Source organism: Nelumbo lutea, chromosome 2 (genome assembly GCF_056320005.1).
Source record: "Nelumbo lutea isolate HS-2025 chromosome 2, American lotus-T2T, whole genome shotgun sequence".
Lineage (NCBI taxonomy): Eukaryota > Viridiplantae > Streptophyta > Magnoliopsida > Proteales > Nelumbonaceae > Nelumbo > Nelumbo lutea.
In genome coordinates this window covers 108758835-108778712 of record NC_142685.1, presented here as the reverse complement: position 1 = coordinate 108778712, position 19878 = coordinate 108758835, and the positions used below count along the sequence as shown (strand labels likewise).

The 19878-nt window shown below is 36.9% G+C and overlaps 1 protein-coding gene and 1 pseudogene across 2 annotated transcripts; both read right to left on the bottom strand.

Annotated features, from left to right (window-relative positions):
• Nucleotides 1-6007: 6007 nt before the first annotated feature.
• On the bottom strand, nt 6008-7582 carry LOC148872660 (histone H3.3-like). The gene is made up of 2 exons (XM_088968659.1): nt 7234-7582; nt 6008-7162 (listed from the first exon to the last, which is right to left on the bottom strand). Exons 1-2 carry the CDS (start codon nt 7246-7248, stop codon nt 6596-6598), a joined length of 582 nt encoding a protein of 193 aa, XP_088824785.1. The 5' UTR covers nt 7249-7582; the 3' UTR covers nt 6008-6595.
• Nucleotides 7583-12240: 4658 nt separating this feature from the next.
• On the bottom strand, nt 12241-19606 carry LOC148872659 (linoleate 13S-lipoxygenase 2-1, chloroplastic-like; annotated as a pseudogene). Its single transcript, XR_016107237.1, has 7 exons — nt 19143-19606; nt 18775-19026; nt 17567-17804; nt 16798-17115; nt 16650-16735; nt 16423-16533; nt 12241-12443 (listed from the first exon to the last, which is right to left on the bottom strand). The product of XR_016107237.1 is annotated as a linoleate 13S-lipoxygenase 2-1, chloroplastic-like (transcript).
• Between the last annotated feature and the right edge of the window lie 272 nt (nt 19607-19878).

Below are 19878 nucleotides of genomic sequence, written 5' to 3'. Positions count from 1 at the left end.
GAACAAGTAGTTTGGTCCATTTTCACCGTCGTTCCGCAATACGTACAACATTGTTTCAAAAATTAGAGGTGTAAATCGGGTTTTGACACCCATGGCCTGACACAATTTTGAGCCAGTCCGACCCGGTTCAGCACAATGGTTTATGGGCTGTGCTGGGCTTTGAGGCTTTACGTCAGTGGGCTGGGCCAGTACGGCACAACCAAGTGGGTCGTGCCACCCGTGGCCTATGGCACGGCCCATATATATTAATAAAATAAATAATCGTTCTTAATTTTATTATACTATTTTATTTACTTATTGTATATATAAACAATTGTATTTATTAAAATTCTTATAGAATAAAAATTTTAAGAATTTTTTTTTAAATAAATAGCCTGTGGCACGGCACAGGCCCGCACGAGCTCTGGTTGTAGGCTATGCCGGGCCAATTCCCCAAAATATTCCAAGAGAGGAAGACATAACCCGATAAGGCCCGCACTTTGCACGGGCTGCATGCAGGTCGTACCATGCCAGCCTAGCACGACTTGTTTTACAGCTCTATCAAACATGTTAATACATGGTCTAACCAAATACTATCCTATCCTTGTAATTTACCCCGTTTTTCATTCAATCTAGTTTGATTTACACAGGTTATCAGAACAGAGCATAAAGGGGCAAAATAGGGTTTTAAAAATTTAAGGGTATTTGACATTTGAAGTGTATGAAAGATTTAAACATATTCTGAGTTTTCATGAATTGACTTAAGTGTATGTTCAATTTTTTAAAAAAACTTAAATATACCTTTAGGCTGACCCCATTGAATTTAACAAACATATCCGTGTCAATGAAAACACACATGTGAAGTCATTTAAAATTTCAAAATCCTATTTTTCCCTTCTACTGGGAAGAAAAAATAAAGAAAAAATAACGTGGGAGAAGAGGAGGAGAAAAAAAGAAAAAAAAAATGACCAATAAACTTTACTGAGGATTGGTTCAGTTTTAAATATTCGGGATATATTTAAGTCAATTATGAAAACTTAGTGCAGATTAAGTGTTTTATCCACATTTTGATAATAGAGGATATATTAAGTCTAGTGGGATCGATCCAAAGTATATTTCAAAAACTTGGGATATGTTTAAGTCAATTTATAATGAAAAGTGTCGCCATATTTCAATGTTCTCCCCAAAAGTAAAAAGGAAAAACGTGTACGGAATTTTCTTAATCAAAATTTCTATTGATTATTTCTACTTCAATGAAAAAAAAATGTTGACTTATTACCTGAACATTGAAAAATATATACAATCTTCAATTCTTAACTAGAAATCCTTTCAAACATAAATAATTTAAATTACCAAATCTTCAAATGAAAAGAAGAAAACTTCATTCTTTTACATTTCTACTTTGATGAAAGTAATTCAGTTGAAAAGAACATTAGAGCTACCACGAAAACCCAACCAGCTCCTAATTTGTTTTTATTGGTAATCAGATGGAGGCTAAACTTCCGCCATGAAAGGAACTTGCTGAATGGTAGGTTCTACCCTTTTTTTGGTGCTGGTCAAAGTTTTAGAATCTCATAACAACAATTCAATACATTGTTTATCAGTGAGAAATGCTCCAAAATGTGTTCATAACTATTTGGATTTCTTTCATCCGGTGTAAAGTGTAATACTAAGAATGTGGGTCAAATCATATACATGCTTAACTTGTCAAACAAAAAAAAAAAATCATATCAATGTTAAGGACTGATGACAAAAAATCCAAACACAATTGGGTGAGAGAAAAGAAAGAAGAAGGGAGGGATTAGCTGGTAGCCTGATACCACGCATAAGCAACCATGTACAAATGGGTGGATGTCAGTTTCATGAGCTTGGCCCTTCATGGGCCTCTTACAACACAGAAAGGACAAAATGTAACACCCAATAACCTCTATATTTGCACCAACTCCAACTTCACCTGTTTTAAGTCATTTGACATTTCCATGATGGACAAAGGCCCATGAAATTTTAGCATTATTGATTGTATATTTAGAGGTTGATTTGTTAATAATATTATTTGTTTATCAATTTTTTAAGGAAAAATTTGTAATTAGTACCTAGTATTTTGGGTTTAGTGCTATTTTGGTTTTTGAACATTAAAATGCAACAATTCAGTACCCAACTTTTTAAAACATGACAATCTAATACATGTCATTAACTAGCTGTTAATTATTAAGTGGCATTTGAAAAAGACACAAATGCCCTTCAAGTGTTACTTAATTTTTTATAAACCATCTAAATGTTGACAAAAAATTAATAGTCCTAAATCCTTGCCTTTTCCATTCAAGAAAGTTGGGGTCACATTTGATTGGGCATTCTGGTGATCTCAACTTTCTTGAATAGAAGAGGCAAGGATCTGAAATTGTAAATTTTTTGTCAATGTTTAGATGGTTGATAAAGAAAATCAGATGACACTCAAAAGGCATTTATGTCTTTTTTAAATGCTAATTAACAGCTGGCTAACAGTTAGCTAACAGCAGGTACTGGATTGTAATGTTTTGAAAGTTATGGTACTGAATTGTCCCATTTTTAAAATTTGAAGACTAAAGTGGCACTAGGCCCAAAGTACAGGATACTAATTCGAGATTTTCCCTTTTTTTAACTCCAAACTTTATTCTGCAGCAGTCACCTTAATATTTTATTAATTATCCAGCATCGAAAAGAAGACTATGAGAGGACAATCATGTTGCCCCAAAAACCAAATCAAGAACGTCTTTAATATACATCTCAGTCTGCATTAAGAACATCTCGCATACTTGTTATCGAAAGATATTTTCAATGCACAGTTAAGATCACTGTAGGGCGGTATATGGGGAGTGAATGTGAATTCGATTGCTTGGTACTGCCTTTGTTGGTTGATTATAGAAGTAAATTATAAGGACCCGTTTGTATTTTGGAGGGTGTGACATTTGGCTCTTGTTTATTTATTTATTTTGTCATTTGCCCTATATTTTTCATATGTTAATCAAATGCCTTGATGGTGTTAACGGTGAATGAGAATTTTTTTTTTTTTTTTTTGAAAGGAATGGTGAATGAGACCTAGTGACATGACATCTATTGTTGACTAATGACAGACATTGAATGCTACCATATGAAAAATCTGGTATATAATTTAAGGGCCATTGGTAAGGAGTATAAATACAAATATATACAGTGCAAATATATACAAAATATAAGCTTTTGTATTCTGCATATTTGTATTTGTACTCCTTTCAAATTGAGTCTAAGGCTGTGTTGGATTGTAATGCAAATTTATTTGCATTAGTACAAATGCATAGGAATGCAAATATAAAAAAATTGCAATTTCTTGTTTAATTTTGTTTTGAATTTTACTTTATTCTTCTTTATCTTAACTTACTTCATTTGTATTGCAATCGAACAAAATAAGATGAACTTTTTTTAAAAAAAGGTCAAAATTCACACTCAAATCATTTGCACTGCTATGGTTTTGCATCAGTGCAAATATATTTGCATTGCAACCAAAGACAGCCTAATGGACAAGATTAATCCATTTCTCTACGAGACGGATTTGATGCATGGCATTAGTTTTTGAATTGATTTTCTCTACTTTTTATATGGTTGAAACCTTAATTAGTATCATTTGGATGGTTGAGAATAGTACGTCGATTTTAGGAGGCCATTTTAATGGCTTAGATTCAGTCTTGGCCATCCAAGCAATCTATACAAGTTAAATACCATATCAACAAATTTACGTTATTAAAGTTGCCTATTACAATCGATGGATCAAATAAAATATTAGTACATTATTTAGATGGTTGGAGTAAGTTGATTGATATTATGATGCCATTTTATATGTCATTTTATTTCTTTGAGATTCTTTTAAGTTATGTTTGGTTCAAAGGAAACAGTAAGGAAAGGGAGGGAAAGACAGGGAAACCTATACAAGGCTTGTAAAAGTTTTCTTATCTTTCCCTTCCTTTCCCTACCTTTTCCTTCAAACCAAACACAGCCTTAAGAAAAATACGTCAGATTTTGGATCAGATTTGGATTTAATCCACAATCATCTTATTGTGTTTAAAATAATAATTTTTTATATACATAAAATAATAATTGTTTATTGGAATTGAATTTTAGTTAGATCAAATGGGGTTAAATCCAAACTAACCCCTAAGCTCAACCTAGAAGCTATATACATACATACATACATAATATATATATATATATATATATATATATATATATATTACAAATATTATATTAATATATAGATAGGATTTTTATATATTTTTATAATAAACTAAACTTAAAAATAATTTAAAAACCATAGTTTTATAATTAATATGAACAAAAATATCCTTGTCCCATGCCTAGAAAAATATTATTATGCTTGGGTGTGGGCCGGACTGGGTTTGGCAACTTATAAAATTGTTAATACATTATCCAAATCTTGTCCAAGATCTTTTATATTTTTTGTTCATTAGGCTACACAGTGGGGGTAGCCCATCCCCATAGCTCTTTCAGGTTCAATATTAATAATTTTTATCTAAAAATAGTTAAAAAACCAAAACAATGCATGCATGGGTTATGCTTAGATTGTTTCAATCTAATTATGAATGTCACGCTTCCTTAGGAGTACTACTTAGGGGATTGGGTCAGGTTGAGAATCAACCAAATCCCAACCCGAAGTCTTAAACCTCGAACTTGGGCTTTGATTAATTTAATTATGACTAAAAAATTTAATCTATATATTAATTTAACTATGACTACAACCTAACTTTATATATTTACTAATATTTAAGTAACATTTATAAAAAAAATTATAATATAATTAATCCAAATTACTAAATTACTAAATTATTTTTGTAAAAAATTACTAAAATAAAGATTAATTATTTTCAACAACATTGCAATCTTTCCTAATAATAGTTATCAATTTCCATGATTAAGATTGGTTCAATGATGTCAAGAGATCACTTCAATGGCCTAGATATTTAGATGCATTGAATACACCATTTGGATGGGTTAGATTGGATGGAATCTTGATATACCATTTGGACGATTTAATTGAAATAGTTGAATGATCTTTTGAAGGGACCAGGAGGGCTAGGGGTATATCAAAAGAAATATGGGCCTTGAAATAGTAGAAAATGATTTTAAGTGCTTATAATTTAACAAAAGATATGACATTAAATAAAACAGAATGGAAAATTATGATTGATAGACCCGACCACATATTGTTGGAATAAGGATTATGTTCTTCTTAAGATGCCATGTTGATGGCTTAGAGTTCAGATATTGTTTGGTATATCATTCCTTTTTTTTTTTTTTGGTTTAGTGTTTCTAGAACATTAAAATTTTGTGCTTGATGGAATGATAGATTAGTTGAAATCTTTGAACATAGATGGCCAAGATTGATTCTTTGCTCTTAGGAAGCCATTTTGATAGTTGTAGATTTTTTGTCCTCATTTGGTACACTTTTTGGATGGCTTGGATTTATTGAATCTATACACATCCTAACATTTGGATGGTTTAGATTAATGCATTAATCTAGAGACCCTTTGATGGTCTAGATGTTTGGATTAATTATTTATTATATCACTTTCATGACCCTTTCAAGCATGAGTTCCATGGACCAAATCTTTAGAATCAAAATTGAAAATATCTCATCTAGTTAAAAAGTGAAATTGTCTTTTCAAGTGAGATAAGACATTTTTAGGATTTAAAAAATATTTGACAACTAACATGACATATTGACATATTGAAAGTGGTGGCCAAAGGGATTATTTGACAATTATACCTTAAAGTAAGTGATATTATATATTGACCCGTTGAAGATATGGAGATTAGAGGTTCTAAGGAATTGGGTCCCAGATAGGATTACCGAAGAAGTTAAGGCAACACCAATCTGGAGGACCCCTCAAGAAGATAAAACAAGATGGAAGATGGACCCTAAAGGAAGTTGCTTAGTCAATTCCACCTATAGAGTTCTATGTCATGGCCAAGAGCCAAATAATGAAAAAGAAATAAGGGTAAAATGTAATGACCTCCCCTCAAATTTCTGATAATCATTTAAACCCTCCTATAATTTCATTGTAATAAATACCTCCCCTCAACTTTTGAGAAATTCAACAAAAAAAAACCTCCCTTCTATCAATGATTTAGATGGAAAACATTAATATTTACGAAATTACCCCTGAGGCGTCACTTAAAGATTTCATAACATCTCACTCACACTTACTATTCTTTTTATCAGAGCAAAAGAACGTAAACCCTAACACTTACAGGGTGCTATTGCTCAGAATATTCGGCTTCTCGGAATATTCCATCTGTTTTCCAACAACTGTTCTTCACCGGTGACTATTCTTGATTGGTGATTTAAAATAAAAATACAGCTTCGACTATTCTTCACGGCAAGTATTCCATCCATTTTTTAAAGCTTCCACTGTTCTTCATCGGAATATTTCATTTCTTCCCTAGAGTCAAGGATTCAATTTATTGGAATTCGTCATGGACTGGGAAATTTGCATGCATTAGGAACTCCTCTCATGCATGCATGTATCTTATCCTCAGTGAGTCTCCTACTCTTAAATTTCAGGCGTAGATTGTATGTATATATATATCAGAGCAGCTTCCTAGATGCCTTTCCTCCCGTGGACTTGCGAGCAGAGCCATCTCTTTGTCTTTGGAAACACCAGCTGCAGGCCCTGTCACAACGGATCCTAGGACTCAACTGGATGTCCTTGGGCATGATCATGACTCGCTTGGCATGGATGACACAGAGCTTAGTGTCTTCAAACGGTCCCACTAGGTATGCCTCAGCCGCCTCCTGCAAAGCCAACACAACGTGGCCTTGGAAACAGAGATTCATCTTGAAGTCCTGAGTGATTTCATGAACAAGCCTCTGGAATGGAAGTTTCCTGATGAGGAGCTCCGTAGTCTTCTGGTACTTACAAATTTCACGAAGGGCAATAGTTCCTGGACGGTATCTGTGAGGTTTCTTCACACCTCCAGTGGTTGGTGCAGATTTACGAGTTGCCTTGGTAGCGAGTAGCAGGATCCACCTCCACCGCTGGCTCCAACTCTTAACGAGGAGAACAGTAGGGGCGATCTTCAAGCCAGGGGCTTCGACGGTGTAGAACCCCAACATATTGCTTCCGCTCCTGCCACCGTCGACCGCTGTAACACACTGCACAGAGGTGCGGCTCAGTCTACACTCTGCAATCCTTCAGTTCAGCCTTTGTCTTCAAGATTTCTTACCTTCTCAGTCTGCATCTGCAATCTTCGTTCAACCGACAGTAGGGGCGATCTTCAAGCCAGGGGATTCGACGGTGTAGAACCCCAACATATTGCTTCCGCTCCCGCCACCGCCGATCGCCGTAGCACACTGCACAGAGGTGCGGTTCAGTCTGCACTCTACAATCCTTCAGTTCAGTCTTTGTCTTCAAGATTTCTTACCTTCTCAGTCTGCGTCTACAATCTTCGTTCGATCGATAGTAGTGGTGATCTTCAAGCCAGGGGCTTCGACAGTGTAGAACCCCAACATATTCCTTCCACTCCCACCAAACCCGAACTGATCCTTTTTGGCTTCCGGTGTAGATCCACGCGGCGCTATGCCGACGACACCCAGCCGACCAGACATTGAAGACGAAGCCTGAGACTGTGACGCACCTCTTGCCATTACTATCTGTTGTTGCGGACAGGCTGATAGAGACGTGTTTTCTAAAGTTGAGCAGTTGAGCAGTTGCTGACGAGTCTTGTTGATCGGTCACCATGGCTGTCAACAATGACAGGAATGGTGAAAGCTCAAGTAAGTTGGTATGGTGGGGAGAAAGACCCAGCGTTACGTCGACCAGGGATGGAGCAGGTCGAGGAAAACGGGGTGGACCCTCTGGCGGACGTGACCGAGGTTCAACAAAAACTTATGTTGTTCAATCATAGCAGGGCATGAGGTGGGTGCTAATGCAGCTGTGACCGACAGAGATAGGACCGGATTAAATGGGCTTAATAATGAGTAGTGGCAGTCTCTCGTAAGCATGCTTGATACTTACAAAACCAGGACTAATGAAAAACTTTCTGGTAAGAAAAAATCTACTGATTGGATAATTGATTCCGGGGCGTCACACCATATGACTGGAGAAATTAACTTATTGATGGATGCATGGAATATTACACCTTGTCTGGTGTGACTTCCCAATGGGAAGCAAACCACTATAGTGAAGGAAGGGACTTTACATTTGGGCGGAAATATTTATTTGCATCATGTGCTTTTTGTACCAAGAATGAACAACACCCTTATTTCCGTAGCAAAATTATTGCAAGAGATAAAATGTACTGTCACTTTTACTAACAAGATATGTGTGATACAGGACCAAACCTCGAGGATTTTGATCGGCATGGGTGAGTAGTGTGATGGGGTCTATCATTTTAGAGGAGTAGCACCGGTTCGGGCGAATAGAACAAGAGGTATGGATGAATGGGAGTTATGGCATCGCAGATTAGGGCATCCGTCTAAACAGATATTATCTTTTCTCCCTAAAGTAGATAAATTAAATAGTAGAACTGAAGGAGATAAGCCATGTGATGTTTGTTACAAAGCAAAACAAACACAGGAAATTTTTCCTGAAAGTAAACATAAAACTGATGATTGTTTCTCTCTAATTCATTGTATTACATGGGGCACCTATAAAGTACTTGCCTCTTGTGGTGCACTTTACTTTCTAACCATTGTTGATGATTATTCTCGTGTTGTGTGGGTTTACTTGTTACTGGAAAAAAGTGAAGTAGCACATATTATTGAGAAATTTTGTGCCATGGCAGAACGTCAGTTTGGCAAGCAAGTTAGGACTGTTCGAAGTGATAATGGAACATAATTTAAAAGCTTGAAATCATACTTTGAGACTCATGGCATTCTGCATCAAACTTCGTGTGTTGGGACACCGCAACAAAACGGTCGGGTGGAGAGAAAACACAGGCATATCTTGAATGTTGCGAGAGCATTGAGATTTCAAGCAGACTTGCCCATTGGTTTTTGGGGAGAGTGTGCCTTAACTGCCAGATACTTGATAAATAGGACACCTTCTTCTGTACTTGGCGGGAAGACTCCGTATGAGGTACTGTTCGGGACGCCACCTCAATACGAGCACATGAGAGTATTTGGCTGTCTCTGCTATGCTCATTGGAGTCCTCAAGACAAGGATAAGTTTGGAGAAAGGAGTAGGAAGTGTGTTTTTGTGGGTTATCCCTATGGAAAGAAAGGTTAGCGCGTATATGACGTTGAAAGAGGTGAATATTTTGTCTCCCGTGATGTAGTCTTCCATGAGAATATATTTCCATATGTCACTAGTTCAGAAGCCACTCTGAGAGACAAAACCGGCCCAGCCATTGCACCAGTTGATGCCGGAGTTGATGATGATATTGTACACAGCCACAGAGGTAATAAAGACAGGGGAGTGATGCAGCCGACATCTGTGATAGGGGGAGCCTTAAGAATAATGATGATGGAAGAGAGGAGGAGCATGGAGAAGAAGAAAGTGTGCAGGAAGTGGGAATTGATGGCAGTGATGACAGAATTAATGTGGATCTAGCACCACAAACGGCACCAAAAGAGCAACTTGGTAGGGGACATCGGCATCGCACGCCGTCTGTTTTGTTGATGCCCTACGTGACCTATACTGCTCAACGCTTGAAAGGCCCCATTCACACTCAAGCCAACTCTGAATCAGAGTCCTCAGGTACGACTCACTATCCCATAGCGAATTATGTGACATGTACTAATTTCTCTGCTAGACATCAAACTTTCTTAGTTGCAGTCACTGTAGGAGCCAAACCCACCATCTTTTCTGAGGCAATGAAAAGTGAGAAATGGAGGGAAGCTATGAGGAAGGAAATCTAGGCTCTGGAGGATAATGGTATTTGGACATTGGAAACTCTACCTCCCGGGAAAAAGGCAATAGGGAGTAAATGGGTTTATAAGATCAAATATAATTCAAACGGAACGGTTGAATGACATAAGGCTCAGCTAGTTATTCTCGAGAATAGACAGGTTGAGGGGTTAGATTATAATGAAACTTTCGCTCCTGTGGCCAAAATGATAGCACTTTCCTAGCCGTGGCAGCCACTAAGAACTGAGAGTTGCATCAGATGGATGTACATAATGCATTCTTACATGGGGATCTGGATGAGGAGGTATACATGCAGTTGCCGCCAGGTTTCGCATCTAAGGATCGAACAAAAGTGTACAAACTGAAGAAATCTCATTATGGATTATGTCAGGCTCCCAAATGTTGGTTTTCAAAATTAGCAGCGGCCTTGATACAGTTTGGGTTTGTTTAATCGTATCCGGATTATTCTTTGTTCACTTATTTCAAACACAATGTTCATCTGCACGTGCTGATATATGTTAATGATTTGATTATTGGGGGAAATGATACTGTAGCTATTATGAAATTCAAAGAGTATCTCAGTCGATGCTTCCATATGAAAGATCTGGGACCACTCAAATATTTCCTAGGTATTGAAGTAGCTCGTGGTTCTGAGGGAATATATTTATCTCAACGGAAGTATGCCCTGGACATTATCTCGGAATGTGGACTATTGGGAACCAAACCAGCATCAGTTCCCATTGAACAGAATCATCATCTTGCGTTGGCCAAGGGCGCTTTAATGGACAATCTAAATCAGTACTGAAGACTAGTAGGGCGGTTGATATACTTAACCATCACACGACTTGAGTTGTGCTATTCTGTTCATATTCTGGCCCAGTTCATGCAAAACCTGCGACAAGAACATTGGGAGGCAGCTCTGCGTGTAGTGTGATATATGAAAAGGTATCTTGGACAAGGTATAGTATTGCGTTCTGATAGCGATCTGCGTTTGTATGCTTATTGTGACTCTGATTGGGCAAGCTGCCCGTTGTCACGATGATTGTTGACCGGCTATTACGTTCTGCTGGGGCAGTCACTAGTTTCTTGAAAAATGAAAAAACAGCATACTATGTCGCACTCCTCGGCAAAAGCAGAATATCGTTCGATGGCTGTGACATGCTATGAATTGAAGTGGATGAAGAAACTTCTATTGTCCTTGGGAGTGGTGCATGACGAACCTGTGCACTTATATTGTAATAACCAGGCAGCCCTGCATATAGCCGCAAATCCAGTGTTTCACGAGAGGACAAAGCATATTGAAGTCGACTGTCATTTTGTTCGCAATGAGCTGTGGTATGGGAACTTTGCTACTCGGCATATTCGAACCACAGAGCAATTGGCTGACATCTTGACAGAGGCTCTTGGGAAAGAGAAATTCACCTATTTCCTTGGCAAATTGGGCATTCGGAATCTTCATGCGCCAATTTGAGGGGGAGTATTGGAATTTGTCATGGACTAGGAAATTTGCATGCATTAGGAACTCCTCTCATGCATGCATGTATCTTATCCTCAGTGAGTCTCCTACTCCTAAATTTCAGGCGTAGATTGTATGTATATATATATAGGTTGTGCATTGCATAATGGGGAAAAAACGAGATACAAATATTTTCACACAATTCAAGTGAATCTGGAAGTCTAAACCTCTTCAAGATATTTAGCTATATGCATAAAGTGCGTATATGTTTTTAGAATCTTTTCTATTAGCTTCAATGATTATTTTGTAGATATCAGAACTTTATAACCTTTAGCTACGGACAAAACTGTGGCTATACATCAGAAAAACCGTAGCTATAGACCTATAGCTACGGTTTAGCAACGGGCTGAAAACCATAGTCTATGTTCACGTGGCTAAAGCCTATAGCTACGGTTCAACTAATTCATAGCTATAACTCATCTATAGCTACGGTATCTGTCCATAGCTAAAGGATGGATGGAAACCATATGAACCTTTAGCCATGGGCTAAACCGTAAATATATCTATATCTATAGCCACGGTTTCCTATAAAACCATAGTTAAAGTCTTCCATTTATAGCTACGGTTTGTTATAAAACCATAACTAAATGTATCAACCTATAACCACGGGTTTTCAATTACTAAAACAGAAGTTAAATATTTTCACTTAAAAAAACCGTAGCTAAAAGATGTAATCTATAGCCACAATTTCTTGAAAAATCGTAGCTAGATATGCCATGATTTCTTGCAAAACCATAGCTAATTGTTTGAATCTAGAGAAAAAATGTGGCTATATTCCAAATAAAATAGTAAAATAACAACAATTGGAACAGCCACTTTGAAGCAACACCTGTTTTATTCATACATCACATAAAAATTATATAATAATTTTTAGCAAATTGTTATATTATTGCAATAAGAAATTACTTGCCATGTATAATTTGAATACATCCATTGTTCTACAAAAGAAAAATACATCCATTGTTTAAAATGTATTACAAATGTCAAAGTTCCCTTAAAAGGTTCTAAGTACAAAAGAATTATCCCTTGTCTTTGGCCATTCTTCAAGAGTCGCTCGTCGCATCTTTTACCTACAAAGAAAAACAAAAAGAAATTAAAACAAAGGTTAATTTGATGATCTAATTAAATATGCAATATACGATGAAAAAATTTTCTTGTAGTAAAACATTTGGTAATAATTTTTCTATATTGAAAACAATATTTGGATTGTTGCCAAAGGTCAATTTTCTTGAAGTAACTTGGACTTCCATCCTTCAATTCTTTTCTAACAATTTTTCTTGGAACCCCCATAACTTGTTTGATTATACTAGTAGTAGATGCACTAACTTTAGGATGAACAAGGAAGCAAGATTTCTCTTTATTTACCAATTGACCTGAAGCTTGTTCATATGCAGATAGAAAAGCCATTAAATTTTGCAAACATCTTTTATCACACCTTGCAAAAATCATCGTATCATCAACAAACAACTTGTGAGAAATAGGTTTGCACCCTCTAGGTTAATTGAAATAAGGAACATGACCATTTGAGAAAATGATGCTTAGCCATCTATTAAGAACTTCCTATACAATAATAAAAATACTTGGAGACATAGGATCCCCTTTCCTTAGTCCCCTACTTGATTTAAAATATCCCACAGGAAAGACATTAATCATCATAGAGAACCAACAATCAAATACATAACTATAAGAGATCAATCCAGATAGAATTAAAACCAAATTTCTGAAACACTACAAAAACAAAGTTCCAATCCAACCTATCATAGGCTTTGGCCATGTCCAATTTAAACATTACATTCGCACAGCTTCCTTTCTTGCCAATTTCATTTGCTAATTCTTGAGAAAATCCAATGTTGTCATTTATGCTTCCTTTATTGAAAACATCACTAAATACTCTTTCATTCCATTCGTGCAGATGCTTCCTAAGATTCTTCAACTTCTCAGCAAGAATGAAGTGATTCTTAAGATATGGAACAACCACATTCTTTGAAATCTAAAAGGCTTTTGTCCTGAGGTAAGCTCATCAGTAATAGTAACCAGAAGTGGGGCATGGTCTAAGAATGATTGATTTAGGTGAAAAACTCTGTAGACTCAAACATCCATGACCAAGCTAAATTGACCAAACAACAGTCTAACTTTAGGCTATGTTTGGTTTGAAGGAAAAAGTAGGGAAAGGAAGGGAAAGGTAAGGAAATCTTTACAAATCTTGTATAGGTTTTTTTACCTTTCCCTACTTTTTCCTACAAACCAAACATAGCCTTAGGGCCTTCAATGAAAGGCTCCATAGTAGCAATTATGGAAACTTTGTGAATTTTAATAAACTTTTTTAATTAGCCCATTGATTTTTTATTTCTAATACCTCTAATGTTCCAAAATAAAGAGACTAAATCAGCCCTCCACAATGTCCCACAGCACATTCCCGCTGTGTATTGGGAACATCTCCCAATGATGATATCATCATTTCTAGTATTATCATGGGAGATGTTCCCAAGACACGGAGGGGGTGTGTTGTGGGACATTGTGGGGGGCAATCTTGTGGGGGCAATCTTGTGGGGGCTGATTGGGAACCATTGATCTTACCTTTAGCGGGTCTCCTTGTTCGTTTTTGTCGAACCACAACCTGTGGTTCAGAGTCGTCTGATCAGCCAACTGACGTGCCAGAGACTCCTCCGCGATTGAGATATTGTCGACGTCCAACTACTTTTCTCTCTGCACCTCCAACGGATTAGGCACATTGGTTTCACAGCTAATGATTTGAACTCCATTGTTCTCTTCGTCACTTTGGCTTTTTTGCCATACAAGTTATGGCTCCATTAATTTTTTTATTCAAGCTCGCTTGGAAGGTTCTCAATTGATTAATGCTCACTGCCTTTGAGTTAACTGCCATTACTTTTCCATCTGCTGATTTAGGCCTGAGACTGTTAATCCATGATGCCCCAATAGCCTTTGCACTGGCTCCTCTTGTTGTAACTGCACTTAGAGGAGTTCCAAATACTTGGTGCAAAGCTTCTTTTACTGCACTACCTTTGGGTTGTTCATTATTTATCAAAATCCTATCACCTGAACTCTTCTTTGGTGAAATTTGTTTGACTCCAAATTTGCTAAAATCTCCCATGGGATGCCACTCAGATCTTATTACTTTTTTGTTCTTCTTCTCTAAAATTTGTTTCTTTTTCTCAAAAAAATTCTTCCTTCTTTTCATCACTAGACTTCACCACCTCTACCTTGTCATTCATGAGGTTGTTTAGTTCTTTGTTCTTCTTCTTGCAGTCTTTGGAGATGTGACCAATCTCATGACAATCATCACAGTACAAGGGTATGTTCTCAAATAATTTTTTGAAAGAAACCTTCCTTACCGATCCTAATCCAGACCTTCTCAACCAATGGCTTAGAACTATCAATTTCTACATAGACTCTAGCAATTTTTGCCATGGTACACTGCAATGTTGAAATATGAACTTTCTGGACCCGTCCCATGTTCCCGGAAATTGATCTAATGAAATTCTCATCTGGGTTGAATAAAGGAGACCATTTAAAGAATCTGAGAAAGCCTTTTAGTTAGACCACTTCTTTAAGCCACACTTTCACAAAGTCTTCCTCGCATTGGAAATGTAAGAGCAAGTCTGTGAAATCAATAACTGAGATAACCACCGGCACCACCTCTTTGAGGGAATGAGGGAAAATTTGAAAGGCTCACACATCTTGGTAGTTTCCTCATGAGTATTGGGTGAAGGACGGAGGCTTACCCCAATTCGAACTTGCTCCAAGGCACACGATTCTACCACGACAGCAACAAAAGATTTATTTCTCTGACGTGGGAGGAGACGCCATTAGAACCATGCCATTCGAGTTGCGAGATGTGAAAGATTTCTTCAATTTGTTGCAAACAAACCCACCCACATTGCTATCGATAAAGCATTATATACTTGTATTACCTGACCCTAAGAATTGGTCCTAAGGCTGGAGCCTAGTTGACCTTAAGATCAACTTCGATTTCTCCAATTCAGGCGTGGGATTGGGCTACTTTAGGGTCAGGCCTGGGTCCATCCAAAAGTAAGAAAACCCAAAGTATTGGGCATAAGCCACAAGCCCAACTCAAGAACCAAAAATCTAAACCCATTTTATGTAAAATTGTGGGCTGGATCAGTTTGGGCTTAGATTGACTCCAACTAAGTTGCACCCTAGTTTATTTGGAGTCAATGAATTGACCTAAACATACTACAAGTCTTCATAAATTAACTTAAACATACCATAAGTCTTCATAAATTGGTTATAAAAAAAACATTAATATACCTATTTACAAAACTCAGGGTGTATTTAAGTCTGCTGTTACCCTTTCTTTTATCTATTAGCTCATTAGCAAGAAATTAGCACCATGTAAGGAGAGGTTTAGGTTTTAAATCTTGGATTCTATTCTATGAAGCCAAAACATTTCACTCACATTGAAATCAAAACTAATCTTTTTTTTTTTCAATAACTAGAATAAGTCATTAGGCTGCATTTGTAAATCTCTGTTCAGGGTAAATTTGCATTCTGGTTCATTTTTCCTGCAACATTACATTTGTGCATTGACAAATGACAGACCAACTCATTTTTACATTGATAATAAGATGTAAAAGTACATCAATAAAAAAGAAATAAATTTGCATTCAAGTGGGCTTTTGATAAAAAAAAGACATATTTTATTGGAATTCGTGTTAGCATCCATTACAACTAAATTCTCATCGGTAAGAAGGTAAATTTGTCAGTGCAAAACTAGCCCAACTTCGAAATTTTTATGGACCATTTTACACTCTACATATTTGCATTCCCACTTATTTGCATTGTTTCCAAATTCAACTTTATTATCACACTAAAACATACAAGATTGACGTACATTGTTTTCTGCATATTATCATGTCTTTCCTGTTTCATAATGGAACCCTTAAAACATTTATAATTTACTCATATAGTGCCGGTTTATTAAACTCGACTCACAGTGGAGGTGCCCAACTGGTTGAAACGATCCTTAATCAAAGTATTGGAATTATGTAAACAAGGGGTTCATCTTACCTCTTCAATGGTCATTATGCCTTTGATCTCTCGCTCAACAATTTCTTTTGTGATTTTACTCTCTGGTGGGCCATAAATTTTAGGGTCGAGTTTACTCTTCAATGGCCATTCCTGCACAATTTTTGTTCACACTTTGTTATCAATGAAAAATTAACATATAATATATACTCTAAGCATGCCTAATTAACATCGATATATAATAAATGACATTGATTTATGCTTCATACCGTGACCAACTGAATGCTTAAGGGGTTAAGACCAGCCAGAGTCTGACGTGCAAATTCCTCATCTCTGAACCAAGAAAACTTGTCTCCTGCAAATAATACGAGTAAAAAGAATTAGATAGATAGATAGAGAGAGAGAGAGAGGTCTTACTAAGTATCATTTCAGGGACCTCAAATTGGAGAAGTTCGTCTCCCCCATCTTCTATAGCATTGACCAGCCTTGGTAGAAGCAGATTGAAAATTCCTTTATTAGGGGTTTTAATGTTAAACCCTTCATTGAAGTGAGAGTCTATTTCTGTGAAGTATGAAAAGCCAAGGTTGGTATCAATGAGCGACATCTCAATCTTAGAAAGCAGAGCATGTAGCACTGATTTTAAAGTCTTTGCCGAGAAGGTCAACTGTTTCACTTCCGAGAATGCTTCATCCCTTGGCACATAAACAGTACTGCTACGTTGCTCTGAATTTGGGTCTGCATCATTTGTTACATGTTAGACTGAATTCTGATGTACATAATATGCTGAAAAATCTAGAGAAAATATAAATAACAAATCTCAAGCTTAATCTTTTTTTATCTAAATAAGGTTTGGATGATGATGACGATTATCGTACATATAATATATGTTATATATAATATTTTATATCATATAAAATGTTAAATAATATATGATATTTTTACATTTAATGATATAGACGAAAAAAATCGAGCCTGGCCGGGGACATTGCCATAACCCTTATCATAAGTGTTAAGCCCAGCCCGGCCTCATGATAACCCCTATAATTGCCATCCTGTATTTCTGGTATTGACAAAGCTCAATGGTCTTAAAATCAGAACAAGACATTAACAGTTAAGCTTAAATGCCCAGAAATAACAAGAATGGTTGTTCACAAATAATCATACTTCATGGTTCCGAGATATATACCTTTCTTGCAACGCTCACGCCCTGTTCTGCAACGCCTAGGGTATGGGTACTTCTTACCACCTAGAACTGGTCGAGCCAGATCATCGCTCTTGTCGGGATTTCCGAGATCGTTATATTTGTCATAGTCATAGATCCTCTCGAAAGTCTTGCGTTTGCCTGTTCCATCACCTCGTAAGATCTGCAGCTCCTTCTCCCTCAGCCTCTTCAGACCATCCGGCGTCTGGGATGGCAAGTAGGACTGCTCTATCCATACAGGGGACCATTAGTGTTGAGTGATGGTGATGGACTGAAAGCTATATTGCAATAATATATATATATATATATATATATATATATATATATATATATTTTATTTTCCTCCTAAAATGAAGGTCTCAGGAATTTTCCACATGATAAATTCTTTAGATTGTTTTGGGTCGTTTACAAATACACCCCTTTAGTCTGGTACTAAACTACCAATATGTTGGTAGCAACGTTGCTTGGCTTCCAACATGATCGTAACTGTACAACTCATCAAACATGATTGCCATCTCCAAGGTCTCCACAGTATCAATCCCATGGATTGGATTGAATTCAACCCTTTTGCAGTCCTATATATTCCCTGCCTTCAAAGGATCAGATCACAATTAGGATCTGAACCAAATTCCATTCAACTAAGTAGGATACGGATATGAAATAGTATATCCATTTATAATCACATGGAATTACTCTAGATTGAACCCAATTTGATCAATATTAAGGTTTGATGCAAAATAAATTCCTATAAAAATATGCATATGTAATTACCTTACACAAGAAATGGTATTGGGTAATTAATTTTCTTCTCATTTTCAAGAAAAATATATTGATCCATCCAAATCAACAATATTAGGGTCAACATTTTTTTTTCTTTCAATAAATATCAAATTATCTATCAATACAATAATAAATTGGATAAACCGTCCTTGTGTGTTGATTGTAAAAGAACTCTCCTAATAGTTTTGAAGGAAAGGTGCAAATACCTCTCTTTCTCTTTTGTTAGTTTTTCAGTTATGAATACATTATAGTTACCAAAATGCCCTTATCACAATTCACAATTAAATTATGACCGTATTTCAAAATTTACCCTCTACTATTTTACTCTGCTTAACAACTTTCACAAGAGTAATATATTCTCTCTAAAAAGTTAGGTAATAAGGTTAAGGTGAACTATAGAGAGAGGGAGAGACCTTGTTAGTGAAGAAGATCCTTTTCTGTGGGTTGCCAAACTTTCTGTGAACCCAAGACTCGCAGTTAACGTTAACAGGGCCAGTAGAAAAGCCATCAAGAACAATGTTCTTGAGGAACATCTCTTTGTGGTGTTCGTCCTACTTCCCCAAAACTCACCGGAACCTTGAAGTTGGCCTCGTACTTGAACCCCCCATCATTTTTGCTTACTGTATGTGCATACCCCTTGATCGTCTCCTTCTCCGTCCCCGTCTCTTCATCAATACACACACATGTACAACAACATTAGATCAGCATATATATACTTTAATATTTTATGGGATTAATTCGTATATACATTATTTATGTTGCTGGGTAGCTCATTACTTACGTGGATCAAGCTCTGAACTAACGAGCTCCAAAAGGAGAGTTTTACCAAGCAAATCTGTCATATCACCGAGCCCTCGCTCCAGGCCGAGGTTCGACAGCACTCCACCCACGGTTGGCTGCACCGTAACGACGGCCTTAACCGTGATGTTCTTACTAATTTTAGTAGAAACATCGGTGGTCGAGGTGGAAATTGCCCTTATCTTACTAGAGAGGGATCTAGCACGTGCACCAGAGCTCTTGTGCTGTTTATGGAGAGAAGGCCCTCGTCCTACTTGCAGTGAAGCGCTTCCATGGCTGGAGAAGAAGGACTTCTGCAACAGAAACAGGGGCCGATTGGTCGACTCCAACTGATGCACCTGAGTCTTCAACATCTTTGCTTATTGCTGCAGAATGTTGAAGAAGATAATGGGTGGTGGCTGAATGCCTAAATCCGATGGGATGGTTACCAGCTTGGTGGTGGTGGTGGTGGTGATTGTTGTGGAGTGAAGATTTCGTTGGTTTATATAGAAGAATTTGGGGGATTGCACGTGAAAAATATTTGAAAATCGAAAGGAGGTCAGCATGGTAATTTTCTTCTTTAGAGAAATGTATAATATCTCCATCCACATCGAGTATATGCTTCTTACACTAATAATACACCAACGTCGTAGGCAAGGTTAACTCTTATGAGTTCACATTTGCGCTCCTCAATAACGCCCCACAGCCAATCTCAGCTGTGTATTGGATACTACGGAAGA